Below are 17,511 nucleotides of genomic sequence, written 5' to 3'. Positions count from 1 at the left end.
TTCTGCTCCTAGAAATTTTACAGATGTTAATTTTCCCAGTTGTTTGTAGCTAATTATGTAATCAGATTGTAGTGGAACTTTCCACCTATTAATGCAGTCCATTGCAATGTATTTACCTTGACTCAAATGAGACCATGTTCCAAGTGTTGATACCATACTGGTCTTCGTACATTTCACTAGTTTTCTTTCCTATATACATAATAATAATAATAATAATAATAATAATAATAATAATAATAATAATAATAATAATAATGTCCACGTCACCTTCCATTTTTAACCAGACATAACGTCTGAGACAAGAAAGAAATGATAATAATAATAATAATCATCATCATCATCATCTGGAAACAGCCTCACACACTCTATCCCACTGGCCATTAAAATTTCAACACAATAAAGGTGGTATTCAACAAATGTCAAATTGACATGAAATGTACTACATACCTGGATATGCAAATCGTTAGTATTACAGGGCAACCCAACAAAGTAGGTAGGAGTAATGCCATTCTAAATTACATTTCAATTTTGATTTATTTGTGTGAGATCATGTTACTCCTTGAGTAAGGAGAAAGGCTGTGACAGGATGATTACCTTTAGAGACTTCGATTTATAATTCCTTAAAATTGCTGTTTGCCTTGATCAGTATCTTGCAACTGTCATGCTAATGTAGAGTCGATGGGTCTAGGAGGGCCATACTCAGTGCCATCAGAATCTCAGCTGTCCCACACAATAGCACTCTAGAGGACAGTAATGTTGTTCACTCGGCTGTGCAGGATCTCACAGCTATGTCATTACCTAGAGTCAGCTAACGAACTTGTTTACCACAAGTTAAGTTTCCACAGGGTCAGTAAGATGATATGGGGATCACTGCTATCAGCATGGTGATCATTGTTGTGGTTTTTCTTCATGCACCAGAGGGGAGAGGTATGGCAAAAGTGGTGTGGCCAGTAGCAACAACACTGGACACAGGAGTGGCTCCATATCATCTTTCCAGATGAATCCAGGCTCAGCATACAGCATCACAATACACATATCTGTGTGAGGAGCATCTGGGGAGAATGAAAGATGCCGTAATGCATTCATCATCATTTGATTCCATCACTTCATGTGATGAAATGGGTTGCAATTTGGTGTACAGCACGATCACCCCCAGTTCACTTAGCTTCTAATTTGAACAGTGGCAGTTACATTTCTGACATGTCAAAGCCAGTGACTGCCAATCCTTCGAGATCTCTGTGATGTTATCTTTAGTGAGATAACAGAAGACAATGTATTGCCTCTGCTGTCTTGACCTACTGTGATAAACAGGGTGTTAGCTGCTTTGGTCAGCATGTTCTCTAGATCTCTACCCCACTGAAAGCCACTGGTCATGGGTTGTTGAAAGACCGGTTATGCCACCAGTCACCAGCCAGTATGGTTGATGAACTCTGGCATAGTTCAGGCAGCACAGAATGACTTACGCACACCTGTCATCCAAGTTCAGTTGAACCTGATGCCCAGCTGTGCTACCATTGGTGGCAACTCTTTGATAAATTTTGCATCCTGTATAGCCCCAAATCATATACAAATTTAATCTTTTTTTTCTTCCTACTATATCATATACACAAAATATTTTAATGGCCAGCAGTGTATTTATTGAATCACGCTCAGGGGCTCGTGAAGAGATCACACAGTGTGTAAATGTATTATTATAGTTCTCCCTGGAAGAAACATGGATGTGTGTATACAAAGATCGTAATGCATCATTGAGGCCAGAGGTGTGCTTAATTCAGCACAGGATGCCAAATGGCTGTTAAGACAATGTTGATCATTATGATGAACTGAACAAATTATTTTTTGCCAGCAAGTGAAAACAGAATTTTCTCCGTGTGTGTATCTGACATCCAGGCACTGTTGTAGCATGCATGAAATGTATTTGCAGTTGTGTATATGGACAACAATCAGCTATATAATGGAATGGTGACAATAAAAATTGGTGCCGGAGCTGGACTCGAACCTGGATTTCCTGCTTTTTGTGAGTGGTGGCCTTATCCACTTTGGCTATCCAAGCATGACCCTTGACCAGATCCAAACATTCATGTCTTACCGTCCATGCGTCACAATATGCACTTGTACATGTAATGTAATTCCCATACAGGTGAGAGAGATTTTAATTGAAAGTTGCTGCTTGGTATTGGTGGATAAATGTGATATTGCAGTGTTCCTTCAACCGTGCATGCATGTCCGAAGGAACAGTGCATCATACTTCTTAACAACACAGGCATTGCAATATTGTTTTGTAGCATAGTTCATCTGACCTTAGGTGCAGCACTATATACTGATCATGACATGAAGCTTTAAATTTCACCAGTTTGATGATACTACTTGAATATGCCAGATGAACTGTGGAAAATGTAGCATAGGCACTTAGAAATTTGGGATGTATTGTTTTTTCTGTGTGTGACACAGCAGTTGTCCCATCATTGGTGGGAGCTGTTGTGGTGTAGGCCCTACCAGCTCTCTCTGAGAGGAAAAAAAATCAAAGAAGGGAACATTAATGAGAAAATGTAACATGTTAAATTGAATATATGTTACAAGGACATCTACAGTTCAAAGGTACTGACCCCATTCACTGTGGTTTGTAGTTCATCTGTGACATAGTTAAATTACTCATTGTACATAAAGATACATGATACTGTCACAAATTTGGGTTTATAATTGACAGAATAACAACTCCGGTGGAACAGTACTTACATCCACCAGAATGTAATTCATTGTATTTGGTCTGTATGCTACACGTTCACATACTACCGCCTAGTGCTTTAGGAAAAGCATTGTTGGGAGACTCTTGTCAAATTAGGGACAATACACACAATTTTTGTGGTCCTGTATGACACAAAATGTTGTAAGGCATCCTTTGCCAGCACATGGTTATATCACTGTGTGTAGCCCTTTTATTACTCTGGGTATATACGCTACTGGCCATTAAAATTGCTACACCAAGAAGAAATGCAGATGATAAACGGGTATTCATTGGACAAATGTATAATACTAGAACTGACATGTGATTACATTTTCACGCAATTTGGGTGCATAGATCCTGAGAAATCAGTACCCAGAACAACCATCTCTGACCATAATAACGGCCTTGATACGCCTGGGCATTGAGTCAAACAGAGCTTGGATGGCGTGTACAGGTACAGCTGCCCTTGCAGCTTCAACATGATACCACAGTTCATCAAGAGTAGTGACTGGCGTGTTGTGACGAGCCAGTTGCTTGGCCACCATTGACCAGACGTTTTCAATTGGTGAGAGGTCTGGAGAATGTGCTGGCCAGGGCAGCAGTCGAACATTTTCTGTATCCAGAAAGGCCCATACAGGACCTGCAAATGCGGTTGTGCATTATCCTGCTGAAGTGTAGGGTGTCACAGGGATCGAATGAAGGGTAGAGCCACGGGTCGTAACACATCTGAAATGTAACGTCCACTGTTAAAAGTGCCATCAATGCGAACAAAAAGTGACAGAGACGTGTTACCAATGGCACCCCATACCGTCACGCCGGGTGATACGCCAGTATGACGATGACGAATGCACGCTTCCAATGTGCGATCACCGCAATGTAGCCAAACATGGATGCGACCATCATGATGCTGTAAACAGAACCTAGATTCAACCGAAAAAATGACGTTTTGCCACTCATGCACCCAGGTTCGTCGTTGAGTACACTATCGCAGGTGCTCCTGTCTGTGGTGCAGCGTCAAGGGTAACCGCAGCCGTGGTCTCCGAGTAGATAGTCCATGCCGCTGCAAACGTCGTCGAACTGTTCGTGCGAATGGTTGTTGTCTTGCAAACGTCCCCATCTGTTGACTCAGGGTTCGAGACGTAGCTGCACGATCTGTTACAGCCATGCGGATAAGATGCCTGTCATCTCAAATGCTAGTGATACAAGGCCATTTGGATCCAGCACGGCATTCCGTATTACCCTCCTGAACCCACCGATTCCATATTCTGCTAACAGTCATTGGATCTTGACCAGCGCAAGCAGCAATGTCGCGATACGATAAACTGCAATTGTGATAGGCTGCGATCCGACCTTTATCAAAGTTGGAAACGTGATGGTATGCATTTCTCCTCCTTACACGAGGCATCACAACAACGTTTCACCAGGCAAAACTGGTCAACTGCTGTTTGTGTATGAGAAATTGGTTGGAAACTTTCCTCATGTCAGCACGTTGTAGGTGTCGGCACCGGTGCCAACCTTGTTTGAATGCTCTGAAAAGCTAATCGTTTATATATCACAGCATCTTCTTCCTGTCAGTTAAATTTCGCGTCTGTAGCACATCATCTTCATGGTGTAGCAATTTTAATGGCCAGTAGTGTATATGGAAGGGCTATATGAGGGCAATGAACTTGAAGATATTTAGAAAGGGAGATGAAGTAAGTGGAGATGGGAGATACGATACTACGAAAAGATCTTGACAGAGCGCCGAAAGATCTAAGTTAAAACGATACCCATGAACTAGACATTATGACTAGACATCATTTCTTCATAATCAGTAAGAGCCTTGGGAGGACCAGCCATGAAAAAACTATCCCATCTGTTGTGCAAGATATATGAGATACGTGAAATACCCTCAGATTTCAAGAAGAGTGTAGTAATTCCAAAGAAGATGTGTTGGTTCTGAACAAGTGTATTACCAAACTATAAGCTTAATAAGTCATGCTTGCCAAATATTGAGACAAATTATTTGCAGAAGACTGGGAATGGAAGAACTGGTAGAAGCAGACTTTGGGGAAGATATTTGGTTCGTGCAGAAGTGTAGGAACACACGAAGCCATAATGACCCTATGACGTACCTTAGAAGAAAGTTCATAGCATTTGTAGATTTAAAGAAAACTTTAATCAATGTTGACTGTGATGCACTCTGAAAGTCAGAAGGTAGCAGTGATAAAATACTAGGAACAGAAGGTTATTTGCAACTTGTATAGAAAGCAGAATGCAATTATGAGTCAAAGGACATGAAAGGAAAGTAAAGATTGAGGAGGGAATGAGACAAGGTTGTATCCCAGCAACAATGTTATTCAGTTTGTACATTGAGCAAGATGTTGAAGGAGCGAAGGAGAAATTTGGAGAAGGAATTAATGTGCAGGGAGAAGAAATATAAACATTTAAGATGAACTGGCAACAGTGCAATTCTGTCAGAAGCAGCAAAGTGCTAGGAAGAGCAGCTGATCAGAAGAAGTTATAAGATGAACATCAACAAAACTACAGTGTAAATAATGACCGATGCTGAGGGAGTTTAAGAAATGAGAGAGTAAAAGTAGTAGATGGGCTATTTGGATAACAAAGTAACTGATGATGGCCAACGTAGAGAGGATATAAGCTGTGGACTGGCTATAGTAAGAAAAGCATTTCTGAAAAAGAGCAATTTATCATCTAATATAAATTTAAGTATTAAGAATTCTTTTCTGATGCTATTTGTGTAGAGTGTAGCCTCCTATGGAAGTGAGAGATATGGAAGTGAGTACTTCAGACAAGAAGAGAACAGAAGCTTTTGAAATGTGTTGCTACAGAAAAATATTGAAGTTTAGAAGGATATGTCAAGTAACTAATGAGGTGACACCAAATTGAATTGGGGGGAAAACGAAACTTATGTCACAACTTGAGTGAAAGAAGGGAGCAATTGGTAGGACCCATTCTGAGACATCAAGGAATTGTCAGTTTGGTAATGGAGGGAAGTGTTGGAGCAAAAATTGTTGAAGACAAAGGGATCTATACGGTAAATAGGTTCAAATGTATGCAGGTTGCAGTAGTTATGCAGAGATAAAAAGGCTTGCACTGGATAGGCTAGCATGGAGAGCTGCGTCAAAGCAGGCTTCAGACTGGACGACGACGATGACGATGCCGCCGCCGCCGAGGATGCCAAGTGATGTAGTTTCGAAAAAGGTCCCACATGACCACCACAGATTTTACTGAAATTTTGTGTGAACTTTCGCACATGTTCCCAGTAAACATTGGTAAAGTTTCACAATCACCAATTCAAAACTTCTGGAGATATAGTTATTTGTTTGACCACATAGCGCAGCTACCAACAGTGAATTCGTAAATTTTTGTCAACTTTGAGACATAATATCTCCGGCAGCATTTTCTTGAAAAGGGGGAGGGGGGGGGGGGGGCTAGGCCATCTTGTACAACACTTTGCACTCTTGTAAGCGAAATATTATGTTCTGGTGTAACCACAAGCACTGGAATGTAGATGAAGAACGCAAGAGAAAAGAAGGCGGTGAAACAATGTTGGCTAATGGTTCGCTGATTAGGACCGCACAACAACAGGAGCGGCCTCTACAAGAGGAGAATATAAGCGGTGCTCCTTTCAGCCTTGGCTGCTCACTATTCGCTCAGTATTCGGACAGTATTAGCACAGCCTAGCAGAGAGTGTTAAGATAGCAGTGACACGTGATCTATATCAATTGCTTGCATGTACATTGTATATAGCGAAGGACACTAACTTGCATGTCACCCATCGCTTGCGACCACTCATTGTAAATACAAGTTAAGTATTGTCATTCTTCTTATTTGTAATAAAAACTATTAATGTGATTTTGTTTGAATTGTTGTACAGCATTCCAAGAACGCAGCATCCTATATGCACCCTATAAGCGATGAGTGGGCAGGACCCCACATATTAAAAAAGATTTCCTGGTCAATTTTCATATGGATAATTTGATGCAAAATCTGCCAAAAAATACACACTTGAAAAAAATGTGAAGGTTATCTTTTTATATCTCTGGAAGTAATTGCAGGATAAACCTGAAAATTGACACATAATAACTTGCCAATAAAAGATCGTAGAATATAAAATTTCATTCTCTTACTGCTTTCCAATCGTTTGCAGATTGAGAAAACTTGATGATTTTCCTAAGAACACCAAAAATCAGTATTTTTATCCAGTTTTTACAAAAAAGTCTTCTGCAAACACTTTTAAACCATTTTCATCAGAAAGACCATGTTCTAAACCACCTCAGAGCTAGATTTGGTTTTGCGATGAAAGCTTATAAGGCCCTAAAAAAGTTGACAAAGTGAAGGTGCATTGAAAATTGGGCGCACATTCCGCTGGTACTTGATCTGAATCTGACATCTTTTGTCATGTTCTATAGTTGTTTAGTACTCTCTTTGGAAGATAATATTAAGTCCTGATTACTAGGAAATGAGGTTGAGCCAGAACAATAGCAAATATAGAATCTTTTTTCTAGTTTTAGACATCTCTACAACATTCAGCTGTACAGAATTCATTTTATAAACAATGAAATTGAATGAGGATGAACAAGAAGAAGTCTCTTTCATTTTTGTGGCTCTTATAATCTCTAATAATTTGAGGCAATCAAACTGGAAAAGGTAATTTTTTGGGTTCTGTCTTATCAAAACATTCCCATCAGTAACATCATATGGCCAACAGTATAGTTTTCCCTCATGATATTCTACAGTAAATTAATGCAACCTGTAAAAAATAAAGTAGTTTGAAATAAACATGTGCTTATTATCCTAAAAGAGACCTTTTTCAATTTAGGCCTGTGAGGCTTATTAGAAATGAATCATCAGGCTTGGGATCCTGTGTAAAGAAACTCTTATCAGGCTTGAGAACTTGCTATAAAGAAACACGCCCATGGCTGCTGTCTTACAGCTATCAGGTGCGCCCCTATGGAACTGGGGGATGCTGGTTTTCTCACTTTAAAATGAAACAGCAGTGGTTAAGCAACCATGGGCCACAGCAACAGGTTTATACAATTTTTCATCAGTACACCTTTCCACCAAAACTACAGGCTACACTAACACAAAGTACTCTATACCTTAAACTGGAATTAAACTAACACATCAATCACATTACACAATAAGAAGGCATACCAATAATTCTCTACAACATGAATCCATTCCAAAAAAAGTCAGGCAGACTACTATGCAGTGTGACAGTGGTGTAAAACCTGCAGGCTATTTATACAATGTGTGCTATTTTGCTACCATTAGCTCCACTGACTTGGTAATGCACCGCTACATTGTGAAGTTTATAACCAGTTTGATTTTGTAGTTGTAGCAGAAAAACAAACTGAAATATGTCACAATGAGTCATGACAAATGGCACCTCTTTGCTAAACAATCGTAGAACATGATAAGAGATATCAGATTTGAGTATCAACAGAATATGGGCCTGCTTTGAATGCACCCCCACCTTGTTGATTTTTAGGGCTTTATTCAGTCCCATTGCAAAACCAAATACAGTTTTTTAGGTGGTTTAACACAAGATGTTTCAAATGAAAATCATTTAAAAGAGTTTATGGAAGTCTCTTTTTCGTAAAAGTGGGCCAAAAATAGCATTTTTTTGGTAAATTGTCAATTTTACCTGCAATATGTAAACTATTGGAAAACAGTAGGAGAACGAAATTTTATGTTTTACTGTTCAATTTTTCGGGTTGATCCCACAATTACTTCCAGAAATATAAAAAGTGAAATTTCACATTTTTCCAAGTATTTAATTTTTCTGTAAGCTTTGCTTCAAAGTAACCATAAAAAAATTGCCCAGGAAATCTTTTTTATTATTCTGCTTAAGAGAATGTAAAATGTACAATATGACCTAGTTTTGTTTCTTCCATGAAAATACTGGCAGAGATATCATGTTTCAAAGTTGCTCAAAACTGATGGGTGCACTGTTGGTAGCTGTGCTATATGGTCAAGCGAAGGACTCTTACCTCCAGAAGTATTGAATTAGTGATTATGAAACTTTACCAATATTTATCAGGAACATGTGCGCATGTTCATATAAAATTTCATCAAAATCCGTGATGGTCATGTGGGAACTTCCTAGACCACTTGTCATGGAATGTCCTTATTAATAGATGGTTTAAATTCTGTCATTGTCTTAGGCTTAGCCATGTGAAAACAGGTAAGAATTCAAAATTTCCTTAGAGGAAACAAATTGAAATTGTCATGAAGCTATATTTCAAGTTTGTTAGCTTTGGCTACACTGGTGGTGGATTACTGTTTAATGATGACCTTGAACATGTAGATTGCTGTAATTGTTCATATTTTCTGTTTTTTCTTCCTCTGATTCTGATTATTTTATAATGGTTGTTAGGTGTGGGAATGTCAACTGGGCCCGCCGACAGTCGTGTAACATGTGCAATGCTCCAAAGTATGGTGAGGTTGAAGAACGTACTGGTTATGGGGGAGGTTACAATGACCGTGGCGTTGTGGAATATGTACGCCGTTCGGACTCGGATGATGAATATGATGAGGTAATGGAGTAATTCTGTGCAGTAGGTGCACAGATCAGTATATTCTTGTTTATATTCCTTTACTATCGTAATATTTATGAATTTGAATTTGTGTGTCACTCATTAGTGCACATTAATTTGTGTTTTTAGTGTTGGACTCCATGCAATCACTATGTATGTAGACATACCCTGATCAGTCAGAACATTATGACCATGAATCTAATAGTTGGTATATCCAACTTTGACACAGATAAGTCGCGACACACTGGCATGGAAGCAATGAGGCCTTGGTAGGTCGCTGGAGAGAATTGACACCACATCCGAACACACAACTCACCTCATTCCTGTAAATTACGGGGGAGAGGGGGGATGAGCTCTGATACCACGTTCAATCTCACATTTTAATTACATATAACCCCATCCTCCTTTCAAAACACTGTCCATTCTGTTCAACTGCTCTTATAAGTCTCTGCTGTCACTGATAGAATTACAAAATCATTGTAAACCATAAAATTTTTATTTATTCTCCCTGAACTTTAATTCCGTCTCCAAATTTTTCTTTGGTTTCCTTTATTGCTTGTTCAGTGTACAGATTGAGGTTTCCTTTATTGCTTGTTCAATGTACAGATTGAATAACATTGAGGGCAGGTTACAACCATATCTCATTCCCTTCTCAACCACTGCTTCCTTTGCTGTAAATGTAGATTTGCCTTTTCTTACCACAACTATTTTCTAAGAGAAGTCATAGGGGTCACTAACACCTCTCATTTTCCTATATTTCTCTGGACTCCATACTGATCTTCCCTGAGGTCAGCTTCTATAAGTTTTTACATTCTTCTGTAAATAATTCTTGTTAGTACTTTGCAACTTGGACTTACTAAACTGACACTTTAGTAATATTCACAACTCTCAGCACCTGATTACTTTGGGATTGGAATTATACCATTCTTTTTTATATCTGAGGGCAGTCTGCCAGTCTCATACATCTTGCACACAAGGTGGAATTGTTTTGTCATTGATGGCTCTCCCAAGGATATCAGTAGTTCTGATTTAATGTCATCTATTTAGTGGCTGTGCTTCAACTTAGCTTTTTCAACTCTGTCAAATTCTTCTCAAAGCAGGAGGGTAGGTCGTGCGTCTGTGGCATCTGATAAGTCATACATGGCCCCCATGTTGTGCTAAATGGTGAGCACCTCTGGGAGCCCAGCATTTGGTGAACCCAAGTTTCCTGAGCTGGTGATTGGTAAACACTGCCAGTCCTCTGCAACGGTAACCTATGGGGATGCTTCAGCAACTACCACACAGTGTGATGATGGAACATTGTGTGGCACAGGGACCAGGGATCTTGGGTTAGCTACCTGGAGTGCGAGGGTGGTCAAAACCTCTATAAGAAACCCCTTAATCTCAATGTGTGCTGCATGCTGATGAAACGTTATTGCTGTTAAGGGAGAACCATCATCAGCAGGCAAGCTCAGAAGAACATGCTGCATCTCAGTTGTATAAGGCTTCCTCAGGAAAGTGGGGCTATGTCTGAGTGGACCTGTATTTCCCTAACTGCTTGTAGGACGAGATGGATCTCTTGAACTCAAACATACCCACTCCCAGTGTGATTGCTTTAAAGTTCATTTTCCTTGCGTAGCCACTCTACATTTGCCTTTCAGCTTTCAGTTCTTTGCTTAGCACTGATTTCCCATCTGCACTCGTAATATTCCTACAGCTGCTTCTCTTTTCTCCAAAGATCTCTCTAATTTTCATGTAGGTGGTACCTATCTTCCCCCAAGTGACTCGTTCCATGTCAAATCAATGCAGGTGCCAACCCAGACCCTCTTCGATTTTCATAAAATTTGGTGTGCTCATTGCACATGACATCTGGCCTTCAGTAATGCACGATATAGCCATCCGACAAACATAATATAGCCATGCCAGCCAAACACATGCTTGGAAGGCATTGTAAACAGGTTCAGATTTACAGAAACAAATATGACAAATGTATCAACTAGACTTACTATGCCTCAATACTAGGAAGTGATATATAACACTGTTTGTGCAGCTTTTCATGAAAGGAAATACGTTCATCCTGTTGCTATTCACATCAGTCTTCACAAGAATGTCCTTCTTGTCCACAGTTAAGATGTCAGGTTTTGCAGGGTATATACATGGAGGCATGTAGGAAGCTAATTGAAACATCATTCATATCTTCATTAACATTGAAAACACATCTTCGTACATGCATGCAACAAACCCTGTGATATCACTAAGGTATGAGTCTCATTAGATTAGATTAGATTAGATTTACTTTCATTCCAATTGATCCGTAGTGAGGAGGTCCTCCAGGATGTGGAACATGTCAGAAAAACAACAATACATGACAAATATTTAAACTAAAACAAATAAGCTAATGTACCATTCCACAGGTCCCAAGTGGAATGATCGTCATTTTTTAATGAACACTAAGAGTCATTTTACAAATACTATTGCACTGAATTTAAAATAAAAAAGTTTTTTATTTATTTATAAGGTAAGAAACATGTAATACAACTACTGTAATACTTATTTACAATGAACACATTACTGCACTGAAATGGTGCAGAAGTTAGATTATACTTACACACACACACACACACACACACACACACACACACACACACACACAAATTTTCAGTGAACACATTACTGCACTGAAATTGTGCAGAAGTTATGTTGTACTTATATACAAATCAGTTGGTTTTCCTCAGAAATTCATCAATGGAGTAGAAGGAGTTGGCCACCAATAAATCCTTTAGGCTTCTCTTAAACTGAATTTCATTGGTTGTTAAGCTTTTTATGGCTGCTGGCAAGTTATTGAAAATGTGTGTTCCTGAATAATGCACACCTTTTTGTACAAGACTAAGTGACTTTAAATCCTTGTGAAGATTATTCTTATTTCTAGTATTGATTCCATGAATTGAGCTGTTGGTTTGAAAAAGTGATATATTTTTAATGACAAATTTCATTAAGGAATAAATATATTGGGAAGCTGTAGTTAGTATCCCTAGTTCCCTAAACAGGCTTCTGCAGGATGTTCTTGAGTTCACACCACATATAATTCTTACTGCACGTTTTTGTGCCCGGAAAACTTTAGCTTGGCTTGATGAATTACCCCAGAAAATAATCCCATATGACATTATGGAATGAAAGTAAGCATAGTATGCCAGCTTTTTCATTTTTATATCCCCTATGTCTGACAAAATTCGCATTGCAAACAGAGATTTGTTAAGACGCTTCAGCAGTTCTGTGGTGTGCTCCTCCCAGTTGAATTTATTATCAAGCTGTAATCCCAAGAATTTAACACCGTCCACTTCTTCTATCTTCTTGTCATCATATGTTAGACATATACTCTTGGGACACCCCTTACAAGTTCTGAACTGCATGTAGTGTGTTTTTTCAAAGTTTAGTGACAAAGAATTGGCTAGGAACCAGTGATTAATGTCTACAAATATTTTATTGGCTGATCTTTCTAAGACTACACTTGATTTGCTATTTATTGCAATGTTTGTATCATCAGCAAACAAAACAAACTTGGCATCTGGTAATGTTACTGATGAAAGGTCATTGATATACACAAGAAAAAGTAAGGGCCCCAAAATGGAACCTTGTGGGACCCCACATGTAATTAGTTCCCAGTTGGATGATGCCTGATAGCTTGATACATGTCTCTTTCCTAATAACACCCTTTGTTTCCTGCCAGAGATATAAGATTTGAACCATTTTGCAGCATTTCCTGTTACACTATAATATTCTAGTTTACTTAAAAGGATATTGTGATTTACACAGTCAAATGCCTTTGACAGATCACAAAATATACCAGTTGCCTGCAATTTTTTGTCTAATGAATTAAGTACATTTTCACTGTAAGTGTAGATAGCCTTCTCAATATCAGAACCTTTTAGAAATCCGAACTGTGACTTTGACAGTATGTTATTTGAGATAAGATGGTTATAAAGACGACTGTACATTACTTTTTCGAAAATTTTTGAGAATGCTGGCAACAGTGAAATTGGACGGAAATTTGATGCTATTTCTTTATCTCCCTTCTTATACAGTGGCTTAACTTCAGCATATTTCAGCCATTCGGGAAATATTCCACTGATAAACGACTGGTTACACAGATAGCTTAATATGTTACTTAGCTCAGAATCACATTCTTTAATTAACTTTGTTGATATTTCAAAGTTAATTAAAGAATGTGGATCCTAGTTAGAGATTCATTTCTGATGTCTGGTGAATTAGTGAAAACTTTCATTTACATATTGTAATGGCCAGTGGGAATAACACAGTGTAACTTGTGGGTACCTGCAATTGTGTGAATCTCTCAAAGGAGATATTTTTCAGCTTCATACTCACTGTTGAATAATGAAAGTGACACACTGCAATGTTCTTAGAGTACCATTCAAACAACTGTCTGGGTGTCATTACCTGAGAGCTTGTAATGCTAAACGGCCCTGCTCATTACGAAAAATCTTGTCATTGTTTTCTGTGAACTTATTGGTTCTCTCTAGGGGTGATTTCGCTTAGCATCTTTACAGTATTAGCATTACATGATATTTGTTCCCTTAATGCAGGTGGTTGTGCTAATAAAAATTGCTGTTTTCCTTTTAAGTGGTCACATCCACTCTCCAGTGCTGCCCCAACATTAAAGACCCCAAACAACATGGGGCCCCTTACCACTTGCACTGCATCCATCACGTTCAGATACACAAAGATGTCCATCCAAAATAACAGAGATTTCTACAACTTTCCCACATTCTGGCATTGTAAAACTATTTTCTATGGCTAAATGTCACTGTTCTTGAACAAATATAACTATTGTATTTTGATTCTGTGGAAAATTCTTGTAAGACGTATGGCACACGGATACACTATGTAAGCATACTGATTTCCTGCAGAAATAACCAACATGTGGAAATATGTCTGCCACTGACCATCGGTGTTAATGTAATGTTATAATTCCCCCTCCCCAAGAGATTTTGGCCAAATCACAACTGAAGGACAAAATCTCTTAATGGTTGGTCTGAGGGAGATGCAATTTAAAATGGCTATTTACTTATGGTTCGAAACAGTACGTAAACAATCCCACTGAATGAAAACACATGTTCTCAGTGGGCATTCCAGTGTTAAATAAATAAATAGATAGTAAACAATACATAAGACTAAAAGTGACAATGGAAACATATATTTACAAAATATACAGGTAATATTACCTGTTGTATGCCAGAAATGTGAAAAATGCTTAAAATTACTTTCCATTCCATGTTAAATACAAACATCCAAATTTGTATTTGAAATGCTCAAGATTTACAAATATGCAATAAAATGCCTTAAAATTAATTTACTCTTATGCCACACAGAATATCTCCAACAACAACATGTGACATGTCAATTTTGCAAATGAGCTCTTTCCTTTTCCTGTAAAACATATACATATGTGTGAACTTTACACCACTGAAGCACATTTTGCACTCTTTTGTGTACTCTGCTTTCTCTTTTGTTATCCACAGCACAAACTTTAAACACTCACTTAAACATTAGGTTTCATCAGTCTTGTTTCTTGCAACAGCTGAGTCCATATGTCCAATCCTGAGTCCATTTCATTAACAGTCAGTGTCACCCACTGCACCCATGAGCAAAATGTGCTGCATAACAAAAGAATGAGCACAGTATCCATTTCAGTCTGTGGCCCATCCATCCTCCTTCATATACCTACTTAGACCCGCCCCCGGTAGCTGAGTGGTCAGCGCGACAGACTGTCAATCCAAAGGGCCCGGGTTCGATTCCCGGCTGGGTCGGAGATTATCTCCGCTCAGGGACTGGGTGTTGTGTTGTCCTAATCATCATCATCATCATCATCATCATCATCATTATCATTTCATTCCCATCGACACGCAAGTAGCTGAAGTGGCGTCAAATCGAAAGACTTGCACCAGGCGAACGGTCTACCCGACGGGAGGCACTAGTCACACGACATTTCATTTTCATGTGAAACAAGCTAATAGATTCTAATGACACTCACATTCACTGAAACGTTACTGTGATAACTCATCAAAGAAAACAAAACAAAGCTTAAGAAATGCACAAATCAGACCTTCAGTTTGGGATTCAATTCTCAAAGTAACATGAAAAATGCAAAATAATTCCCAGCTATAATATCATAGCATCCTCTCAGCATCAATGAAACAAAGTCCAATACAATATCTGATAAGAAAATTAATCTCCCCAACTATTTCCCCCATAAATTAAATGGCTCGTTTTACCCTCCTGCTTGTGTATAACAACCATAAGCCTTAACAAATATCTTTAAATGTGCATTTGATAAAATTACACAAAGTGTTATTACAAAGTCACTGATCAACTAATACTTAGGTACACTTGAAACTAACTATTAAAAATACATTTAAAAAAACTATTTAAAATGTGCTCTCTCTCTCTCTCTCTCTCTCTCTCTCTCACACACACACACACACACACACACACACACACACACACACACACCACTCTCTAGTCTCACTCACTTCAACATATTCCATCATGTTCCTCCTTCCTTATCTCATTTATATTTCCTCAGCACAAGTATTTTGTTTGTCTGTGGGCAAACCAAACAGCATGCATTTGGATGTGGAGTTGCCATCACCACAAAAGGCCCATGATATAATTCAAAAAATTTCTTTGTCTCCTTGTTGTGCTCACTTGACTTCTCTTTTGTCCTCACCAACACCAGATCCCCAACTCTTATCTCTGTCACATTCAGCTTTCTGTCATTTCTTTGCATTGCTCTTCTCTCCATGTTCTCCCTTACAAAGGTTTCCAACTCTTCTCAACTCATTATACAGGGAATCAACATGGTATGAGGTCAGATTTTGTGGCTTTGTGTTGAACTCCACCTCCCATGTTGAAAACCCCATTGAGCTGTGCTTCACACAGTTCATTACAGTTTCAAAATCTTTCAGATATTGCACCCAAGAGCTTTGTTTATTGTTACAGTACGTCCTGCAGAGCTGTCCCAGTTCTCTCATATATTGTTCTGCCAGATTGCTCAAGGGATGATGTACCGAGATTCTTGTATGCTTTATCTTTGCAGTGTCTGTAAACTTAATCTGATCATTACTAGTGAATTGGGATTCATTGTCACTTCAAATAGCTTTAGGTACACTAATCAAAGGAAAATACTCTTGTGTGAACTTGGAAATCAGAGTCTTAGTGGTTGCCCATTTGATTGCAGACAACTTGATATATTTACAAAATACATCTGCTATTACAAAAATGTATTTCCATCTTCCAGCCCAACATTTTGCTTCATTATTTCAGTGCGTTTTTGAGGTCCATAGTGTCCAAAGCACAGGTGCACTTGTTGAATTAAGTCATTGACATAGTCCTCTGGAAAACATAACATCCATTCATCACTTGTTTTTGTTTGCCCTTCTGAACAAAATTCCCTTATGTATTTTGTAATATTTATTCAAATTTTTCTCCTCTCTAGTTCCCAGGTGCCTCTTTATCTGTTGTAGCTTGGGATCCTGATCCTGTGATCTTCTCATGTCCCTACATACGCCTCTGATATTTTTCTCGCTCGGCAAACCCTTTATGTATAGCATTTCAAATTCTGTATTTCCATTGTCTTCCTATCTTAGCATATCCCTGGTTCCCACTGGTAATCTTGAGAAAGCATCTGCCCCAACATTTTCAGTTCCCTTTATGTACTGGGTGCTTTAATTAAATTGCTGCAGGAACATAGCCCACCTCGTTAATCTGCTGTTCAACAATTTACATTCACATAAATAGCTCAATGCTCTATGATCAGTGAAAACAATCACTTCATGACCCAGTAGATAATTTCTTAACTTGGTGAATGCCCACACAACTGCTAACAGCTCATTTCCAGTGATCCCGTAACTCCGCTCATGTTTGGAAAGAGTTCTAAATGCAAAAGCTATACTCCTCAGTTCTTTGTGTACACCTACCACTTTTTTCCGTGACAGTGCCACTCCCAAAGCATAATCACTACTGTCAGTGCACAAACACTAAGGCAGGGTTGGATCCAGGTGGTATAGTACTCCAATGCTATTTAAACTATCCTTTATTTCCTGAAAATCTTTGGTGCAATCTTGTGTCCACATCCAAGTTGCATGTTTCTTTAGTAACTTGGTTAGGTTTGGTGAGTTTGGACTCTGGTTCCTGATAAACTTTCAATAGAAATTACACATTCCTAAAAGGATTTGAATTGCTTCT

At 38.7% G+C, this 17,511-nt stretch overlaps 1 protein-coding gene across 4 annotated transcripts in view; it reads left to right on the top strand.

The window, feature by feature from the left end:
- LOC124721582 (zinc finger Ran-binding domain-containing protein 2) overlaps positions 1-17,511 on the top strand; it is a 70,708-nt gene that overhangs the window by 21,748 nt on the left and 31,449 nt on the right. For all 4 annotated transcript variants that reach the window (XM_047246628.1, XM_047246627.1, XM_047246626.1 and 1 more), the window contains exon 4: positions 9,111-9,270. In XM_047246628.1, the coding sequence (XP_047102584.1) occupies positions 9,111-9,270 (160 nt within the window). The remainder of the gene's footprint in view (positions 1-9,110; positions 9,271-17,511) is intronic.

Source organism: Schistocerca piceifrons, chromosome X, assembly GCF_021461385.2.
Source record: "Schistocerca piceifrons isolate TAMUIC-IGC-003096 chromosome X, iqSchPice1.1, whole genome shotgun sequence".
In the NCBI taxonomy this organism is placed as follows: Eukaryota; Metazoa; Arthropoda; class Insecta; order Orthoptera; family Acrididae; genus Schistocerca; species Schistocerca piceifrons.
Note: the sequence above shows the minus strand (reverse complement) of the source record. Positions and strands in the feature narration are given on the sequence as shown.